The following is a 19,779-nucleotide window of genomic DNA, read 5'->3' as shown; positions in this document are numbered from 1 at the left end:
TTTGGTCCAGAATTTTATTGTAATAGCTGTCATACTGCTCACACCCAAGTAGTGATCCTTTTCTGTTTTAATATATTTAAAAACCTTACGTGTGATGTTTTCCCTCCCGTAGTCTGTGCATCCTCTTCATTGAACCCATATTAATCTTTCTGAGCACATCTGATCATGTCATTTCTTCCCTCGGGTTCTGAACACATTAATTTGCTTCCCACGACCTATCAGAAGAAGCCCCATTCCTGTGCCCAGCTGCCTGCTGCTACTTCTCAGTCAGCCCCCCTTATACTCCCTTCCCTCCCCTTGTCCTCACTGTCCTGGTTCCCTGTCTCGACTGCTATGGTCTCTGCTGCATGTTTTCCTTTTGTCTTAAATGCCCATTACTGCCGTGTCCACTTGATGAACCCCTACTAATACTAAGATTGAGCTCAAATGTCACCCTTTCTGTGACACCTTCTCTGACCTCCTCGTGCAGTTAGAGGTTTTTTTTCCCTCTGGTTTTCATAGCACCTTGTGTTTATCTTCCTTGCTTTTTAACTCTAAATAAAACATAGTAAGTTAGTCTAATAATAATTCCCCCTTTTAATCTGATGGCTCAGTTTTCTTCTAAATGGAAGATAAGGATATGAAAGCAATTTATTTGGCATTTCTGAAAAGGAATCTGTTTTACTAATGTAGCACTTTTTAAACATTAACCTATAAAGCTATAATTTAAGATCTGGTTGGATTTTGTACTTTCTTTGAATTTCTTTCTTTAAATTTCTCTTTATTAGTTTATAAAAGCAGAGTAAATTCTTTGTAGTAATTATTCTACCATCCAGAGGTAGTCATTATTAATATTTTTGTATATTTTGTTTCAGTCTTGAAATAAAATTGGACACAGTTTGCTATAATAACTTACTTTGACAATGAAGACTTATTCTAATGTAGTTCATATATTAGGAAACAGTTTGAGTATAATGTAAATTTTGTGTTTCTTGTGCACATTTTGCCCATGGGAAACACTGGATGAATGCCGAAAATTGCACGCAGCTGAGCCGAGCGGTGTAGGAATACACAGAATGTACACACACACACACACACACCCCTCATACATCTGCCCTGACTTCAGTTCACCTTAATGAGCCACACTCATTGGCGTTTTGTGTTAGAACTTTGCTTCAGACGACTCTCACCATTTCATAGTAACTCGCAAGCTGCAGCGTTTTCGAAGTCCACCTTCATAATTAAATATCTTGTCTTTTGTGAGGTAAAGTGCATTATTTATTGTAGTATTTATGCATTGTTTATCCATTTAATTTGTGTAAAACTGTATAACTTACTTTGCTCCTCTCCTTTAAAATTTTTTTTTTTTTAATCTTTTTCTAGGGCTGCACTCTTGGCACATGGAGGTTCCCAGGCTAGGGGTCTGATTGGAGCTGTAGTAGCTGGCCTACGCCAGAGCCACAGCAACGTGGGATCTGAGCCACGTCTGCAACCTACACCACAGTTCACGGCAACGCAATATCCTTAACCCACTGAGCCAGGCCAGGGACCGAACCCACAATCTCATGGTTCCTAGTTGGGGTCATTAACCACTGAGCCACAATGGGAACTCCAAAGTTTTATTCCTTTTTATTACAGTTGATTTACAATGTTCTTGTCAATTTCTGATGTCACAGCAAAGTGACCCAGTTATACATACATATATATATATATATACTCATTCTTTTTTTTTTACATTATCCTTCATCATATTCCATCACAAATAGTTAGATATAGTTCCCTGTGCTATACAGCAGGATCTCATTGCTTATCCATTTCAGATGCTGTAGTTTGCACCTACTAACCCCAAACTCCCACCCCCTCCCCACCTCTGATGTTTCAAATTTGTGTTTTTCTGTTAGTGAATTCCTAAAACTTTTTCTGGGTCAGGTCAACTCCCAGTCTAACTCTAGAAGAGAAAACTCTGTTTATCTTTTTATCCATCCAGACTTTTGCCTGCTTGTCTGCATTTCAATGGCAAATAATTATATATTGACAAATTGCTTTTCCAGGGAGGTTTTACTAATTTACACTTCTAGTCACAAAGTTTACAACATCCTCACCAGCACTGTTTTCTGCGGCATGCAGAAGTTCCTGGGCCAGGGTTCAAACCCTCACCACAGCGGCCATCCAAGCCACTGCAGTGACAATGCCAGATCCTTAACCCACTGAGCCACCAGGGAATTTCCACTTTTTTTTTTAACGGTGATTAGTTGGTGTGTTTTGGTGATTAGTTAATACATCTTGTTGGAAGTGTTTAGTGGAATTGGGGTGCAAGGTCTTTTGAATGGAAGCACAGAAATGCAGAGATAATAGGACTATTGGCTCAGAAATAGAACTGGGAAGTGAAAACTTATTAAAGGTAAGATTAAAGATGGTGAAGGTAATGATCTAAGTATTAACGGGAGCACAGGAACAAAGACATTTAAATCAAACTCTAACAAGGTAAGATGAGAACATTGCCATAAGAATTGATGTGTGAGAGGAAGGAAAAATAATGTCAGGAGGTCAGGAGTGTAAAGGAAAACTGCCTTCCCCCCGTCCTCACATCGTTCTGAGTCTTTCTCCGGTATGTCTCCTTTAGAACTGACACACAGCACTTCACCTCTGGTCACCAAACGTGTGCAGGTTTTCCCTCAGACCAAGTGATTTTCTGTGACACTTCCTGGGTGTTCGACGGTTTAACTCAATTCGACTGCCTCTCTGGAGATGGCATCAGAACCCACAAGTTAGGGGCTCAATCCCACAAGATTGGCACCCCCCCCTCAATCCCCACCACACACACAGACGCACACTTAAGATGCTGGTCTCAAGCCCAGGTATAACCTGTGCTTCTGACCAACCGGTTATAGATGAGGTCCCAGTGACCCCTGCCTGGGTTTAATTAATTTGCTAAAGCAGTTCACAGGACTCAGGAAAAGACTAACATTTACCCGTTTTTTGATAAAGGAGACAGGCGAACAGCCAGATGAAGGGACACACAGGGAGAGACTGGGAGGGTCCTGAGCACAGGAGCTTCTGTCCTGTGGAGTGGGGGGGCATCCCCTTCCTGGTGTGTATGTGTTTGCCCACCTGAAAGCTCTCTGAACCTACCCCCTTCCCCAACCACCGGGATTTTGGGAGGCTCCCTCATGTAGACATGATTAACCCCATTTCCAGCCACTCTCCCCACTCTGGATGATGAGGTAGGGGAGGGAGTGAGGGTAGAGCTGAAAATTCCAAGCTCCTGATCTTGGTTTGGTCTTTCTGGTGACCCGCCTGCATCCGGGAGGTATTCTGGAGCCCACCTCCGGTCACCATATTAGAACAAAAGATACTCCTCCTTCTTTTATCATGTAGGAGGTCACAGGGCTTTTAGGAGTCTTGTGTTAGGAAGGGTCAAAGACGGATACTAAAACAAGAGATGCTCCTAGTGTTCGTATCACTTAGGAAATTTACAAGAGTCTTAGGTGCTTTGTTTCAGGAACCAGGGCGGGGCAGGACAGAGACCAGTATATATTTTCTGTTATCTCACGGAGACTAGCTTAGTGTAAAATGATGCTCTTAACTAATCAGTGGAATCAGAAGTCCTCATGGGAAAGAAAATTATTGTTTTGTCAAAATGATAGTAGTAGTAAAGGAAAACAAGGGGTGTCCAAGGAAGTATTTGCAAATGAAGGAACCAGGACAAGGGGCTGTGCTCAACAAAAGGGACCGTGTGACCAGAGAGTCTGAAGAGAAGATGAGTAAAGGGAGAGGGCCTGGGTGCTGAGGGAGGATGAAAGGCCGAAACTATGGGGTGGCAGTGAAGGAGTAACGGAGATGCCCCTGTGTTGCAGGTCATTATTCAGAGCGATTAAATTATTTCGGTATTTTACCATGATTCACTGGCACTTCTGCTGTTGGCTTCTTTGCTAATTTGGTAATTTGTTAGCTCCAGCCTCATAGTTGGTGAATAATGTAACCTTTCATTAGTAGCATCTTGCCAGCCTTTTTCCCACTTACATGGATTTTTAAATCCATTTCATAAATATATTTAAAGGGTCAAGTAAAGTTTAATTGTACTTTAAGTTTCTGGATTGGAATTAATAGTACAAGAAAACTATGTTAGATAGTCAAGGGCACGTGGGTGTAGAATAAATTTTTAAATCTTTGTTAGTTGAAACTCATATCTGTTTATTGGCATTTACCCAAATATTTATTAGAACAGGAATATTAGTACTAACTTTATAACTAACTGTAGACTTAAGGTGGGTTTTCCCAGTCATAGACTATTTGGAAAGTCTGATTCAGTAGATTTTGTGACTAGTGGTAGGCCTCAGAGCTGAGTTAGTGTCAGGAGGACACGTGTAGGGAGACACTGCATATCTGTTACCCAGAAGTATCCTATAGTTCATTTTGATTTTAGTGTTACTTGCTCATTTAACTTGATTAGAAAGTCTTAGTATCTTTTTCTTAATTATTTTGCCAGCCATTTCCAGTTACTTCTCAGTTACATTAAATAAAATGTAAAAGATTTGTGAGAGAAAGGGTTTACCAGTAATTTAGGTGCAGTTACAGCCAGTATACCTAGCAATCTCACCTTGGCCAGGCACAGATCTAGGAAAAGATCTTGTGATGGGAAGTAGAGTGCCTGGAATGTCGTTGGTGTCTGCCTGTGTTCATGAGACCAGGCATTGCAAACACAGGTGTTTAAAGGGGCCCAGCAGTTTGTAGATATCTATTTTGGATATTAACCCCTTATCAGATAAATGGTTTGCAGCTCTCCTCTTCCATTCCATAGGTTGGTTTTTCACATTGTTGTTTCTTTCTCCTTTTTTTTTTTTTTTTTTTCTGTACCCACCAACATTTAGAGGTTTCCAGGCCAGGGATTGAACCTGTGTCATAGCAGCAACCCGAGCTGCTGCAATGAGAACACCAGGTCCTTAATCTGCTGCACCACAAGGGAACTCCATCACTTTGATTTTCTTTTGTTGTGCAGAAGCTTTTTGGTTCGATGTAGTCCCACCTGCTTATTTTTAATTTTATTGCTCATGCTTTGGGTGTTATATCTAAAAAATTGTTGCCAAGACTTATGTCAAAAGGCTTTCCCCCAATGTTTTCTTTTAGGAGTTTCATGTTTTCAGGTCTTAAAAATTGAGACATTTAATCCATTTTGAGTTAATTTTTCTGAGTGGTGCATGGTAAAAGTCCAGTTTCATTCTTTTACATGTGAATATCCAATTTTCCAGCATGGTTTATTGTAGAAGATTCTTTTCTCCATTGAATATTCAGCACCATTCTTGAAAATGAAATCTTCAAGGAGTTATAAATGAATCTTCAGGGGCTGACAATGAATTGAGTTCTTAGAGAAATTATTTAATTTGATTACCTGGTCATTCCACATTTTGATGCATCTGAGAAGCTAAAAATTATTTCCCTGTGCAATCTTTGGTATTTTGCTAGTTGACTATTGTGCATATCAGAAGTATGACCAGTGACTGATTGCTTCATCAATCCCTTCGTAAAGTCATTCGTTTGGCATACAGATATCAGTTGCCTACTTTGTGCTAGGCATTGTTCTGGTAGGTACAGTGGTAGATGTGACAAGTGAGGTCCTTGTTCTAATGGCGTTCTGTAATAGTGGAAGGGTAGAGGGAGGCAAACAACAAGTAAATCAGCAAGAATTTCATATAGTAGTAAGTACAATAAAGAAAGCACAGGAGTTACCGTTGTGTCGCAGTGGTTAACGAATCCGACTAGGAACCATGAGGTTGCGGGTTCGATCCCTGCCCTTGCTCAGTGGGTTAACGATCCGGCGTTGCCGTGAGCTGTGGTGTAGGTTGCAGATGCGGCTCGGATCCCGCATTGCTGTGGCTCTGGCGAAGGCCGGTGGCTACAGCTCCGATTCAACCCCTAGCCTGGGAACCTCCATATGCCGCGGGAGCGGCCCAAGAAATAGCAACAACAACAAAAAGACAAAAGACAAAAAAAAAAAAAAAAAGAAAAAGAAAGTGTCTATAGCTTGACCTGTGAAGGAGTGAAGCTAGGGTGATTAAACACAGAGCTAGAGGATAAGGGCACTGTTAGGAGGTGAGGCTTGAGGTTCTTTTTCTGTGCTGTGGACCTTTTTAGCTTCTAATAAAGTCTGTGAATCCTTCTCACAATAGTGTATTTAAATGCATAAAATAAAACACAGAGTTGCCTCGGGAGTGGCTCAAGAAAAGGCAAAAAAAAAAAAAAAAAAGAAAGAACACATAGAGTTAAATAAGAAACCAATTATATTGAAGTATACTTAACCAAAATATAAAACAAATTCTTGAGAAATATGTCCTTTTTATTAATGCATTAAATAACATGATTTGAGTGAAGTTCTACTCATTTCTTTATTAAAAAAAATTTTTTTTTTCTTTTTTGGGCTGCACCTGGGGCATATGGAAGTTCCCAGGCTAGGGGTCAAATCAGAGCTGCAGCTGCTGGCCTGTGCCACAGCCACAGCAACTTGGGATCCAAGCCGTGTCTGCGACCTATGCCACAGCTCACGGCAATGCTGGATCCTTAACCCACTGAGTGAGTCCAGGGATCGAACCCGCAATCTCATGGTTCCTAGTCAGATTCGTTTCCGCTGCGCCGCAACAGGAACTCTGAGCTATTATTTTTAATTAAAACCATAACTAGTTGAGAAAAAAAAAAAAAAACCCAATTGGAAATTGGCGATTGAGGCTAGTACAAATTACAAATACGGGAAGGAATTCAAGATGTTAGTGAAGACTTGCAGGATATGGAGCAGGTGAGGAGAGAAGAGCCCTTAACTTGGAGAAGTGCTGCAGCAAGGTGGACCTGTGTGTTTGAGGGGCTACAGGACATGTTGGGGATGACAGGTTCTGAAGTTTATACAGGTATTTCTGTAATAATCCTGCTTGTATTTTCTTGGAAAACCTTACCTTCTTCAATGTCATGTGCTGGAAAACAGAACTCACATAAAAAATAAATCAGGTAGAACTCAACTTATATGAAAATTTTAAAATGATTAAAATTTAGGAAGCATTAACAGACTTCAGTAAAAACAGTAGCCTCCATTGCATTTGTACTCAGCACCAGCATCGGGTGACTGTTTGCATCCTTCAAGTCTGGGGCTCTTGTTTCCTCCTTTCAGATAGATGCCCTTTGAGAGTATTTTTTTTCTAACAACAGTCAGTTTCAGCAACGTTAAAAAGATCTGAACCAGGGTTTATAGAATTCAGTTAAAAAATAAAATTTAAACACTGGCAAATGTTTTTGTACCCTTCGTCTGTACTCAGCCTTTCCACACATTTTAACAGTAGAAAGTATAATGGCCATTAAGCTAGCTACTCTGAGGTCTTTGTGTGTTGCTAAGCTTAATCTTTAATTGGATGAAAGCTTGCCCTTTTCTCTTTGAAACTTTAATGAGCTAGGGAAAAAAATCATTCATGAATCAATACCACTACTGTTTTGCTGCCATCTTTACCAGTAGCGTATGAGCTAATTCAGAATAAAGAACTGGGCATTGTAGCACCACAGACATTATGTGGGCAAAGTGTTGTTTATAGACTAATGTTTCACACATAACGTACTATTTTCTAAATGTGTCTAGATACTGTTGTGATTAATAATAAAATATGAGTTTTTGTAATGGTTTTGCACTGACTTCCATCCTAGCTTTTTCATCCTTTTCTCAATCAGAAACTACCGATACCTCTGGAAAAGGTTGGAAACAGTTGCTTTGCTGTGAAATGCAGTATGCTAGAGATCACTTGCGGAGTTCTTCTGAGGGAATGTGTTAGAGATCAAAAATAAATAAATAAATAATAATCCTTGTGTTAAAACCAGTAATAATACGTGGTAACTCTTGCCAAGCTTCTGTTAAGTGTCAAGTAGTGTACATACAAAGTGTTACCTCGTTTATTCATCTTCTGGGTGGCTGTTATTATTACTCCCATTATAACAGACAAGGAAAAGCAGGCTCCAGATCACAGAGCCAGTCGGTCCCAGAACAAGGATTGGCTCCTAGATCTCTGCTTGTGCCTTTCACACTGTAGACTCTGCAGTTCCCTTCTCACATAATTCCCAGGCTATGCTCTTCAGTAACATCAAGCAAAGTTCCAGTGTAAATACTTGGCTTGATTTAACCTCTGTTAATTGGAACACTGTATTGTTCATGGAAATTAGGGATTTATAAGGTAAGTTAGAGGTATTTTATTTTAATGACTCCGACTTTGGGTTATTAAATCTATAAAGAAGTGCATTTCCCTTGGTTGTAATTAATGTCACATTTCTGCATCTGTAGTACCTCTTATGAAGGAGATTACAGACATGCAGGGGAGGCAGTGTTTTATTGGTAGGAAGCTTTGAGTGCCAGATCACCTCGCTCTCTCTACAAGTACTAAACACATTTGAATTAAGATACCTGAGTAAGTAGTAGCTTCAGAGATTTGCTGCCCTGTTTGTGCTTTTTGGATCAAATGCTTCTCATTACCACAGTCAAATTTTTATGATTTATAGTTTTCTATTTTAAAGATAGGACCTATTTATTTGCTTTTATTTTTGCTTTCTTTTAGGACAACATCAGGCATTGTTGTTGGCAGTTTTTGTGACTCCTCTTATTGATCTTCGTTCTGATTTCTCCAAGTTTCAGGAAATGATAGAAACAACTTTAGATATGGATCAGGTATGCAATATCTTCTTTGATTCAAGTAGCAGAATAGTTTTGAAAAGCCAAGGCACATCAGAAAACTTTTCAGAGTTCTCTTTTTAGTATTTAATTTTGGCATTTTTGCAAGGTACCTTTGAGACAGTGGATGTAAGATTAAGAGACGGGAAAAGGTTTTTAAACTTTTTTTTCCTTCATAACAGTCATTTCAATAGATGCAAATGAAAAAAGTTTTTAGGAGCTCCCTGGTGGTTCGATAGGTTAAGGATCCAATATTGTCACTGCCGTGGCTCGGGTTTGATCCCTGGCCCAGGAACTCCGTCATGCTGCAAATGCCACCAATAAAAAAAAGGGTTTTTTTGTTTTTTAAATAATCATTTCAGTGGATGAAAATTAAGAGAGGGAGTGACTATTGGGCATAAGTGGTCTGGTTAAAGGAAATTTCATAAATAAAATATCTCACATTTGCAAGCTGAGTTATGTTTTAATTCCAAGAAAGAAGGAAAGTTATAGTCACTGGGAAAGGGGAGAGGATAGAGGTAAAATAAGGAACATAAGAGAAGTCTGCCTCTCTCGTTTGTTTTCCATGTAAATGCAGGGCGGGTTAGAGCATGTGTGTGTCTGTCTCCTGAATAGTTGTTGATATACGAAAAGTTAACCGTGACTGTAAATACTAATATGTTGAAATTTTTCTACACTAAACTTCCTGTTAAAAATGATTGTGTGGGGAGTATGTGCTTACATTATTTTTATTAAAGAGTAGATTCTTTCCATTCTTCTTAATAATTAGATTTATTGGAGTTAACATTTGCCATATGTGATGTTGGTTTGTTTTTACTGGATCACTAACTTTAAAGAAATTAAACCTCATTTACTCTGTGCTTTTTGGATTTTAGAAGCACACGAGTGTGTGTGTAGGTATAAACGCTTTTCTGGTAATACTTTTGTCAGTGATAGGGCACTCTTCCATTTACTTGTCGGTTAAGCAGTCAGAAAACTTTCTTCATTCATCCTTTGTTTAGAAAAACTTGTGTTTTAGCTCTTTTTCCTCTGTAATGCTGCTTTTAGTAGAATGGTTTTAAGTGCACCACTGTGATCATTGGGCGGCAGAAATACTGTTCATCTGGACATTGAACACTGCTCCCTGCAGCTGAGGGTGTGGCCTTACCTGTGATTGGGCAGAGCTGGATATTTGTAAACAACCCTTTAAGTGAAAGTATGTAAATGTGCAGCTCCTGATGGCTAACGAAATTCTAATTAAAATAGGTGGGAAAACACAATTTGAGCGTTTCTGTATTCCCACAGCTGTACACACTTGAAGAAACCCCAGAGGCCAGGCAAAGCTCTGATGAAATGCTGCAGCTGATTTTGCCCTTGTGGCCACCACCACCATGGAGTTGCTATCTCCCTGCCTTAACACTGTGGGTCTCAGCTGAGTGCCTATCAGAATGACCTGGTGGGCTTGCTAAACCAGATTGCTGGGTTCCATTGCAGAATCAGATTCTTTAGTTCTGGGATGGGGTTGAAGAACGTACATATCGAACATACACCCAAAAGATGCTGCCTGTCTGGGGACCGAACTTTGAGAACTACTTAATACCCTTAAAGTGCAGTCAGATCTCAAAGTGAGAGGAGAATGAGTGTGTGATTTCTTCCCACCATTTTGTAACCTGTCTGAAATGCTGTCCTCTCTGGCAGTCACGGGGCATTATCTGGCCCCAAAATTGGTTTGTATAGCTGAGAATGTTTAAGGGTTTCTTAAAATTTGTAGCCCCCCTATCAGTGTACAGATTGCCCTGCAGCTATCTTCTTATCTGGCCTGTTGGCCTTCACACCTTTATAGCCTGCCCAGCAGATGCAGAAGCCCTGCCTTTTAAGCCCACCCTCTTCCTCCCCCTTCCCCACTTTTGGACAGTAACAGTTGTTTTTCTGCAATAAACAGTTTTATCTTCATCATGTGCAAGGTAATAGCCATATTACTATGATGATTACAAAAGGCAGCAGAACGATAAAATCTTGGATACTTTTACTTTATATTAAGCCTTTGGTTTTTTTTGTTTTGTTTTGTTTTGTTTTGTTTGTCTTTTTGCCTTTTCTAGGACCGCTCCCTCGGCATGTGGAGGTTCCCAGGCTAGGGGTCTAATCGGAGCTGTAGCCACCGGCCTACGCCATAGCCACAGCAACGTCGGATCTGAGCCTCGTCTGCGACCTACACGACAACTCACGGCAACGCTGGGTCCTTAACCCACTGAGCGAGGCCAGGGATCAAACCTGTGTCCTCATGGATGCTAGTCAGATTCATTTCCACTGAGCCATAACGGGAACTCCTATATTAAGCCTTTGGGATCCCTCCCTCCCTCTCTTCCTTCCTTCCTTCCAACTATATAGATCCAGCCCTTGGGGCATATATGTGCTTGACAGCAAATAAGCCAAAACATTCTCTAAAAAATGATATACAATTGGTGGGATTTTGTTTGTTTTTGGCCATGCCCGTGACATGAGGAATTTCCTGGGCCAGGGATCAAACCACCATAGTGATCACACTACATCCTTAACTTGCTGAGCTACCAGGGGTCTCCACTTGGTGATTTATTGACCTCTCCTTTGTAGTTTTCATATAGTGTGCTTGTGGATAGTTTTTCAGAAAGATACTGAAAATACTAGAATCCAAGTTCCCTAGTGGCCTAATGGTTAAGGATTCAGCGTTGTCACTGCTGTGGCTTGGGTCAGTCCCTGGCCTGGGAACTTCTGCATGCACGTGGCAGAAGTTAAATAAAATAAAACACAGAATATAAATTTTTTATTTTTATTTTTATTTTTTTTTTGTCTTTTTGCTATTTGTTGGGCTGCTCCCGTGGCATATGGAGGTTCCCTGGCTAGGGGTCGAATCGGAGCTGTAGCTGCCAGTATACACCAGAGCAGCAACGCTGGATCCGAGCCGTGTCTGCAACCTACTCCACAGCTCACGGCAACGCCGAATCGTTAACCCACTGAGCAAGGGCAGGGATCGAACCCGCAATCTCATGCTTCCTAGTCGGATTTGTTAACCACTGCGCCACGACGGGAACTCCAGAATATAAATTTTTTAAGTGTTTTCTTTTGTCTTTCTTCCTTTCTTTTTCTCTCTTTTGCTTTTTAGTGCCACACCTGCGGCATATGGAGGTTTCCAGGCTAGAGGTCTAATTGGAGCCACAGCTTCTGGCCTACACCACAGCCACAGCAACACAGGATCTGAGCCACATCTCTGATCTACAGCACAACTCACGGCAATGCCAGATCCTTAACCCCACTAAGCAAGGCCAGGGATCGAACCTATATATATCTTCATGGATACCCATTGGGCTCATTACTGCCGAACCAAAATGGAAACGTCCTTAAATTTTTTTTTATTATTTGATGATTTTCTCCTCACAAATGTAACACATGGTATTAGAACAGGTGGAGCCATATGATGCAAATATACAGGCAGAAATGACCATCCTTGATAATGTCTCCTTCCATCTTTTCAGATGAACAAAATTAGTAGCCTGGTGTGCTTCCTTCATCAACTCCCTTATGTTATCCTTATTGTGGGTTAAGGATTTTCACTTTGATCTGAAATGCTTAACACATATCTGTTATACTAGAATTTGCTGTGACTGTAAAATAGTAGTCATTGTTAATTCTTGAATGATGCTGTGGGATTAGAGTGTTTTAAGATTTTATAAGTATCTGGAAGAGCTTGGATTTTGGGAAGGTAAGCAGTGCAGTTGGAATGATATAGACTGGAAAAGAAGAGGTATTTTGTCCTGATTTCATTATTGTCACTTTAGGTATGACCAGCCCCAAGTTTTTAATCCAGGAAAGTAGAATATTAAGTAGTTAACTTTGTAGAGAAAAAACTTAGGTTCATTGTTTAGGGAACTGCCTAACTAAACTGACAAAAAAAAAAAAAAAAAAAATGGCAAGAGAACAGATTTTTTAGGTAACCAAAGAATGTGTCTCAAGGAAGCTGTTAGACTTTGGGACTTATATGCTATCTTAATAGAGGACGGGAAAGGGAGAAAAGAAACTTACTGGAAAATAAATGGCTTTTAGGAAAGATAAATGAGCCTTTTGGAGAATAGATGGAAGATATGGTAGTTTTATTTGACTTCCCTGGTTGTGAGACTTTTGACAGTTGAATTATTTGTGCTTTTTAAGGAGATAAGAGAGTTCAGAAATAATGTCTACTCTCAGATGCTTTCATCTCAGTGTAATTTTTATGCCACAATAGCATATTCTGGACCCCTTCACGTTAAATACTGTGGTGATAAGTCGTGAGTTGTGGGTTTCTTTCCTTTTTTTCTGAGTAGATTATTTGGGATTAAACTTAATATCAATTAGGACTCTTTATTTTGCTGGTAACCTAAAACTCAGTATACCTTGACTTCTAAAATTTAAAGTCTAGAGATAGGGTATGCTTTGTTTAGAGTTGCTTTATTCAGCAGCTTGGTGAGGCCATCCAAAGGACCTAATTTCTTAGTCTCCTTTATTTTTTTATGGTTCTAATTTTGACATAAGATTGATTCCTCTTGACTGTAGGATGGCTCCCTACCAGTAGCAGTTTGTGCCACATCCCAAGAGTCCTGCAGTTTGCCTTGATGGAACTGTTTAAGCAGTGACTGTGGCCAGCTCAATAGAACATGCAAACTAGTGCATTTGGAGTGGATAAGCAGTGAGATCCTGCTGTATAGCACAGGGAACTATATCTAGTGACTTGTAATGAAACACGGAGGATAATGTGAGAAAAAGAATGTGTGTATATATACATACATACACATGTATGACTGGATCACTTTGCCATACAGCAGAAATTGTCAGAACATTGTAAATCAACTATAATAAAATAAAATAGGATGTGGTGGTTGACTTAAGATAACCAGGGGTAGATTATTTCTCTAGTTGGAGATTTACAGCACTGTCAGGAAAGGGAAGGAGGGAGATAACTGTTATAAGACCCCCCAGCCGTGTCTCCTAGAATTCTGTCCTGTAACTGTAGGCTTTCCGTTTTAGGATCTTTTAAATGAATCCGATTTCTAGTTAAAACCTGTTCTGGAATCTCTAGGGAGTTGATCTAGTATAATAATCTTCTTTATTCTCAGTTACAAATCTTCAGACTTAGCTTGGGTTATAAGGTGAATTCAACCCTTCAATGTCATTCTAGATATTTGTAATGAGTTGAGGCATTTCAATTACATGACTCAGAACCACTTTGAGAAAACCTCAAGAGGATATCAGTTGTTTCGTGTATGATTTCATATTTTCCAGCTCTGCACCTAGGAGTTCATGTGATGAAGGGAACAGTCATTTATATGAGTGGGTTAATTTTTATTTTTTTCTAGGCTTAGCTTTTTATTTATTTTTTTTATATAATGATTTCTATTTTTTGCATTATAGCTGGTTTACAGTGTTCTGTCAATTTTCTACTGAACAGCATGGTGACCCAGTCACACATACATGTGTAGGCTTAGCTTTTTATATAAATGCTTAGATGTTTTTGTAATATCTTTTTTTTTTTTTTATTTTTTATTTTTTTGGTCTTTTTGCCTTTTCTAGGGCCACTCCCGTGGCATATGGAGGTTCCCAGGCTAGGGGTCTAATCCAAGCTGTTGCTGCCGGCCTACACCAGAGCCACAGCAACCAGGATCTGAGCCGTGTCTGCAACCTACACCACAGCTCACGACAACGCCAGATCTTAACCCACTGAGCAAGGCCAGGGATCGAACGTGTAACCTCCTGGTTCCTAGTCAGATTCATTAACCACAGCGCCATGACGGGAACTCCAGATGTTTTTGTAATATCTACAGATTTTCTATGTTTTTGTTTGTTTGGTTTTTGTTTTTCTTTGTCTTTTTGCCTTTTCTAGGGCCGCTCCTGCGGCACATGAAGGTTCCTAGGCTAGGGGTCCTATCGGAGCTGTAGCCATTGGCCTTTGCCAGAGCCACAGCAACATGGGATCCGAGCCAAGTCTGTGACCTACACCACAGCTCATGGCAAAGCTGGATCCTTAATCCACTGAGCAAAGCCAGGGATCAAACCCACAACCTCATGGTTCCTAGTCGGATTGTTAATCAGTGCGCCACGACGGGAACTCCCAGATTTTCTATTTTGAAGTAAACATAGAGCAAAACTACCCCAACAGGGTTCCAAAAAATCGATGATTTTTCTTGAAAATAGTAAGCAATAGTATGGAATTCCCTGTGGCTCAGCAGGTTAAAAATCTGCTGTTGTCTCTGGTCATTGCTGTGGCTTGGGTCCCATCCCCGTCTGGAGAACTTCTGCATGCTGTTGGCATGGCCAAAACGAACAGGTAGACAATATTAGTTTATTGGGTGATTTGAAGATGTATTACATTTTTTAACCTTTTTATATATATTTGGACTGTTTTATCTTGAGTCTTAGTTTTCACAAATACTTATTTTTGATAGTTCATCTACTATTGGAAAAGTAGTAACTTCACATAAATTTTTATTGAAAATACTGGGACGGGAGAAATTGAGATATATTTTAAAAGCCGCAATTGCATAATCCTGATACAGTTATATTATTGAGTAAGTTATAAAGATACTGCATATAAATGCTTTAAATTTTTTGTTCTTGGGGGAGTTCCTGTCGTGGCTCAGTGGTTAATGAATCCCACTAGGAACCACCAGGCTGCGGGTTCGATCCCTGGCCTCACTCAGTGGGTTAAGGATCGGCATTGCCATGAGCTGTGGTATAGGTTGCAGGTGTGGCTTGGATCCCACGTGGCTGTGGCTGTGGCTCAGGCTGGTGGCTACAGCTCTGATTAGACTCCTAGCCTGGGAACCTCCATATGCTGAAGGTGTGGCCCTAGGAAAAGGCAAACAGACCAAAAAAAAAAAAAAAAAAAAAAAAAAGACGCAGGGTGGCAGATTGTATAAAAAAGCAAGAGCTTACAAGATGCTGCCTACAGGGCTCACCTTAGGGCAAAGGATACATACAAATTAAAAGTGAGGGGATGGAAAAAGATATTTCATGCAAATGAAAAAGACAGGAAAGCAGGAGTTACAATACTCATATCAGACAAAATAGACTTCAAAACAAAGGCCATAAAGAAAGAAAAAAAATTTTTTTTTGTTCTTGGAAACAAAAAGAAGTACAAAAAAGGGAAGTATTCATATTCTACCACCTAGAATTAACTGTCAAAACATGTTGACATTTTTGCTTATAATTATCCTTTTAAAAACCACACTTTTTGTAAAACTGATAACCTATATAAAGCAATCAAGCAGTACAGAAAGGTAGATCAAAGTTTAAAATATCCTCCACAACTACCACTCCAAAATAACTGTTATTAACATTTAGTCTCTTCTGAAGTATGGGCAGTATTGAAGGTTTAGAGGACAGATATTGAAATTTTGTGTTTTAGTCCCTTACAATGAAGTATTGTTCCACTCAAAATCCTAGCAGTGCCCCCATTGAGAGACAGCTAGTGTTACAGCTAATGGTCTTTTTATGGTTATGTACAGACGGATGCATAGATAAATTAGAGAAAGGAGCTCATACTTCAGATGTTACTTTTATTTTTATTTTTTATTTTTTTTAGGGCCGCATCCACAGCATATGGAGGTTCCCAGGCGAGGGGTCCACTTGGAGCTGTAGCTGCTGGCCTGTGCCACAACCACAGCAATGCAGAATCTGAGCCGTGTCTGCGACCTACACCACAGATCATGGCAACGCCAGATCCTTAACCCACTGAGCGAGGCCGGGATCAAACCCGAAACCTCATGGTTCCTAGTCGGATTCGTTTCTGCTGTGCCACAAGGGGAACTCCACTTTTAATTTTAAAAGGATCCAACCTAGTGTAACAGGAAAAAAATTGTGGGAATTGTTGAGCTTCAGATGAATGCTTTTTTTTCACCAGTAGAGCAGGAAAATAATCTAAAACATAGGTTAAAAGAAACTTAAATAATGGGAGTCCCCATCGTGGGTCAGTGGAAACGAGTCTGATTAGTATCCAAGAGGACACAGGTTCGATCCCTGGCCTCTCTCAGTGGGTTAAGGATCAGGCATTGCTGTAAGCTGTGGCGTAGGTCAACAGACTTGACTTGGATCCCGAGTTGCTGTGTGGCTGTGATGTTGGCTGGCAGCTACAGCTCCAATTCAGACCCTAGCCTGGGAACCTCCATATGCCGCAGATGTGGCCCTGAAAGGAAGGGAAGGAGGAAGGAAAGAAGGAAGGAAGAAACTAACTTAAATTAGCAGTTCCCATTGTGGCTCAGACAGAGAGTTAAGACCCTGACTAGGATCCATGAGGATGAAGGTTCAAGCTGTCACATGCTGGGTGTAGGTTGCAGACTAGGCTGGGATCAGGTGTGGCCCTGGTGAAGGCTGGCAGCTGCAGCTCTGATTCCACTCCTAGCCTGGGAACTTCCATGTGCCGCAGGTGTGGCTGTAAAAAGAAAAACATAAATTAGAAGGAATATGAAGATAGGAGATTTCAATGTTTGAATTTTGGAGAGTATTAATTACCTGCTCTGAAAGTTGAGCAGCTGATCATTCTTATGTATGTGCTTCCACAGAACTTCCCTCATACCTTTAGGTTTTTAATTGTTATATTTTTACATTGCCCAGGTCTAAAATATGCACAATATGTCTATAGCCTTAAGTCTAGTTTCCAAGCTTTCTAATGTTCATGTTTATATGTAAATAGGTTCAGTCCTCACCATATCCTTTTACCATGGCCTCTTCATTCCTGAGTTTATTTTTTTGTCTTTTTTTTTTTTAGGGCCACACCCCTGATATATGGAGGTTCCCAGGCTTGACATCGAATCAGAGCTGTAACCTCTGGCCTACAGCACAGCCACAGCAACTCTGCATCCAAGCTGAGTCTGCGACCTACACCACAGCTCACAGCAATGCCGGATCCTTAATCCACTGAGGCCAGGGATGGAACCTGCATCATGGGTGCTAGTCAGAGCCACAATGGGAACTCCCATTCCTGAGTTTAAAATGTTTGATTCCACTTTTATGTGGCTAGATTTGTTTTTCAGGTGATTTGAGTTTTTTAAAAATTAATTTTTTTTTTTGTCTTTTCTTGAGCCGCTCCCGCGGCATATGGAGGTTCCCAGGCTAGGGGTCTAATCCGAGCTGTTGCTGCCGGCCTACACCAGAGCCACAGCAACGCAGGATCCGAGCTGCGTCTGCAACCTACACCACAGCTCACGGCAACGCCAGATCCTTAACCCATTGAGCAAGGCCAGGGATCGAACCCGCAACCTCATGGTTCCTAGTCAGATTTGCTCACCACTGAGCCTCGACGGGAACTCCAAAAAAAATGTTGATGGATGTTGTAGTCCTTGAATTAGTTCATGATTAATAAGAGTACCTGTCTTTCAACTTTATTCGCAAACAAATCATTATTATAGTTACGGCCTTCCTAAACTTTGATGGTGATGCACTGCTGTCTTCTGACATTTGGTGTTCATGTAATGTCTCTTACCGCTTTGATTTACCGCCACTTCCTCTGCCCCACCCCCTCCCATCCCTGCGTTCCAAATGGTCTGCTCTTCCTGCCTGGACTCCTGAAGAATTACTTGTTCCTGTTTTCTTCCCTTCCTCCCTTTCTTTTCCCACTTCCAACTAACCCCTTTCCTATCTGGCCCCCTCGGTATTTACCCTTTATTCCTTCCTTCCCCTTTCTTTATTTCTATGCACTTCCTTTCTCAGTTTCTCCACCCACGTCCTTCTTTTTGAGGTATTTGAAAAGTTTAAAATTTGATTGTAAAATACTTGTCATACTAATATAATCAACATTTGTATGCTCACTGCAAAATCTTGTTTGCATACATCCCTCCACAGAATTTCATGCTGTCCTGGAATTGGTATTTATCATTTTCATTCATTTCATTACTCTGATATGTACTATTGATTATTTCTAAACTTTATAAATAATACTGTCTTGTCAGTATTTTGACTGAAATTGCACTTAATTTAAGGATTAACTTAAAGGAGAATCAATATCATTATAATATTGAGTCTTTCTATCCATGAACATTATATCTTCATTTTTTTTCCTTTCCAGTGATTACATTTTTGGAGGTGAATTTGCATAAATTTAACCTTTTTTTGGGCCATGTCCGTGGCATGTGGAGGTTCCCAGGCCCGGGATTGGATTCTTGCCATAGCAGTGACAACGCTGGATCCTCAACTGCTAGGCCACCGGAGAGCGCCTACAATTAACCATTTTGTAATAGTATTATGAAATAGTAGCATACTATTCATTGGTATTTAGTACATTTACACTGTTGTGCAACCACTACCACTTAGTTTTAAAGTATTTTCATTACCACCAAAAGAAAACCCATACCCATTAGCAGTTACTCTTTGACATAAGTTCCCCAGATGCTGACAACCAGTAATCTACTTTTTGGTCTTTGGACTTGCTGTTTCTAGACATTTCTTACAAATGGAATCATACCATATGTGACCTTTGTGACTGGCTTCTTTTACTTAGCATGACATATTCAAGGGTCATCCACATTGTAGCTTATATCAATACTTCACTCCATTTTATGGCTCAATGATATTCCATTGTATAGATATATTGTTTATTCACTTGTTGATGGACATGTAGGTTGATTTTACCTTTTGGCAATTATGAATAGTACTCCTTTGAACAGTCATGTACAGGTATTTGCTCAGTTCTTTTTATGTATACACCTAGGAGTGATATTGCCAAGTCATATAATAATTTAATGTTTGACTCTTTGAGGAACCAGTAAACTGTTTTCCGTAGTTGCTGTACCATTTAACAGTCCCACTAGCTATGAGGATTCCAATTTCTCCACATTGTTGATAATACTTGTTATTTTCTGTGGGCTTTTTTTGTTTTTTGTTTTTCTTTTTACGGCCGCACCTGCAGCATATGAAGCTCCCAGGCTAGGGGTTGAATCAGAGCTGCAGCTGCTGGCTGACGCCATAGTAACGGCAGATCCGAGCCACATCTGCACCCTACACTGCAGCTTGTGGCAGTGCTCGATCCTTAACCCCACTGAGTGAGGCCAGGGATCCAACCTACCTCCTCACCGACACTATATCAGATTCTTCACCTACCGAGCCACAACGGAAACTCCTATTTTGTTGTTTTA

At 40.3% G+C, this 19,779-nt stretch overlaps 1 protein-coding gene across 4 annotated transcripts in view; it reads left to right on the top strand.

Annotated features, from left to right (window-relative positions):
• Positions 1 to 19,779, top strand: part of MSH2 (mutS homolog 2) — an 81,099-nt gene that overhangs the window by 35,718 nt on the left and 25,602 nt on the right. For 2 of the 4 annotated variants that reach the window (XR_014839336.1, NM_001195357.1), the window contains 1 exon segment: positions 8,556 to 8,665. Coding sequence is in view for 2 of the 4 variants with exons in the window: in NM_001195357.1 (NP_001182286.1) it covers positions 8,556 to 8,665 (110 nt within the window). In the remaining 2 variants the exon portion in view is untranslated. 4 annotated transcript variants of the gene reach the window in all.

The sequence above is a fragment of the Sus scrofa genome, chromosome 3, assembly GCF_054392235.1.
Source record: "Sus scrofa isolate SSC_HxYL_T2T_F1_AM1 chromosome 3, Sscrofa_HxYL_maternal_Yorkshire_Landrace_v2.0, whole genome shotgun sequence".
NCBI lineage: Eukaryota > Metazoa > Chordata > Mammalia > Artiodactyla > Suidae > Sus > Sus scrofa.
This window is presented reverse-complemented; position numbering and strand designations above follow the sequence as displayed.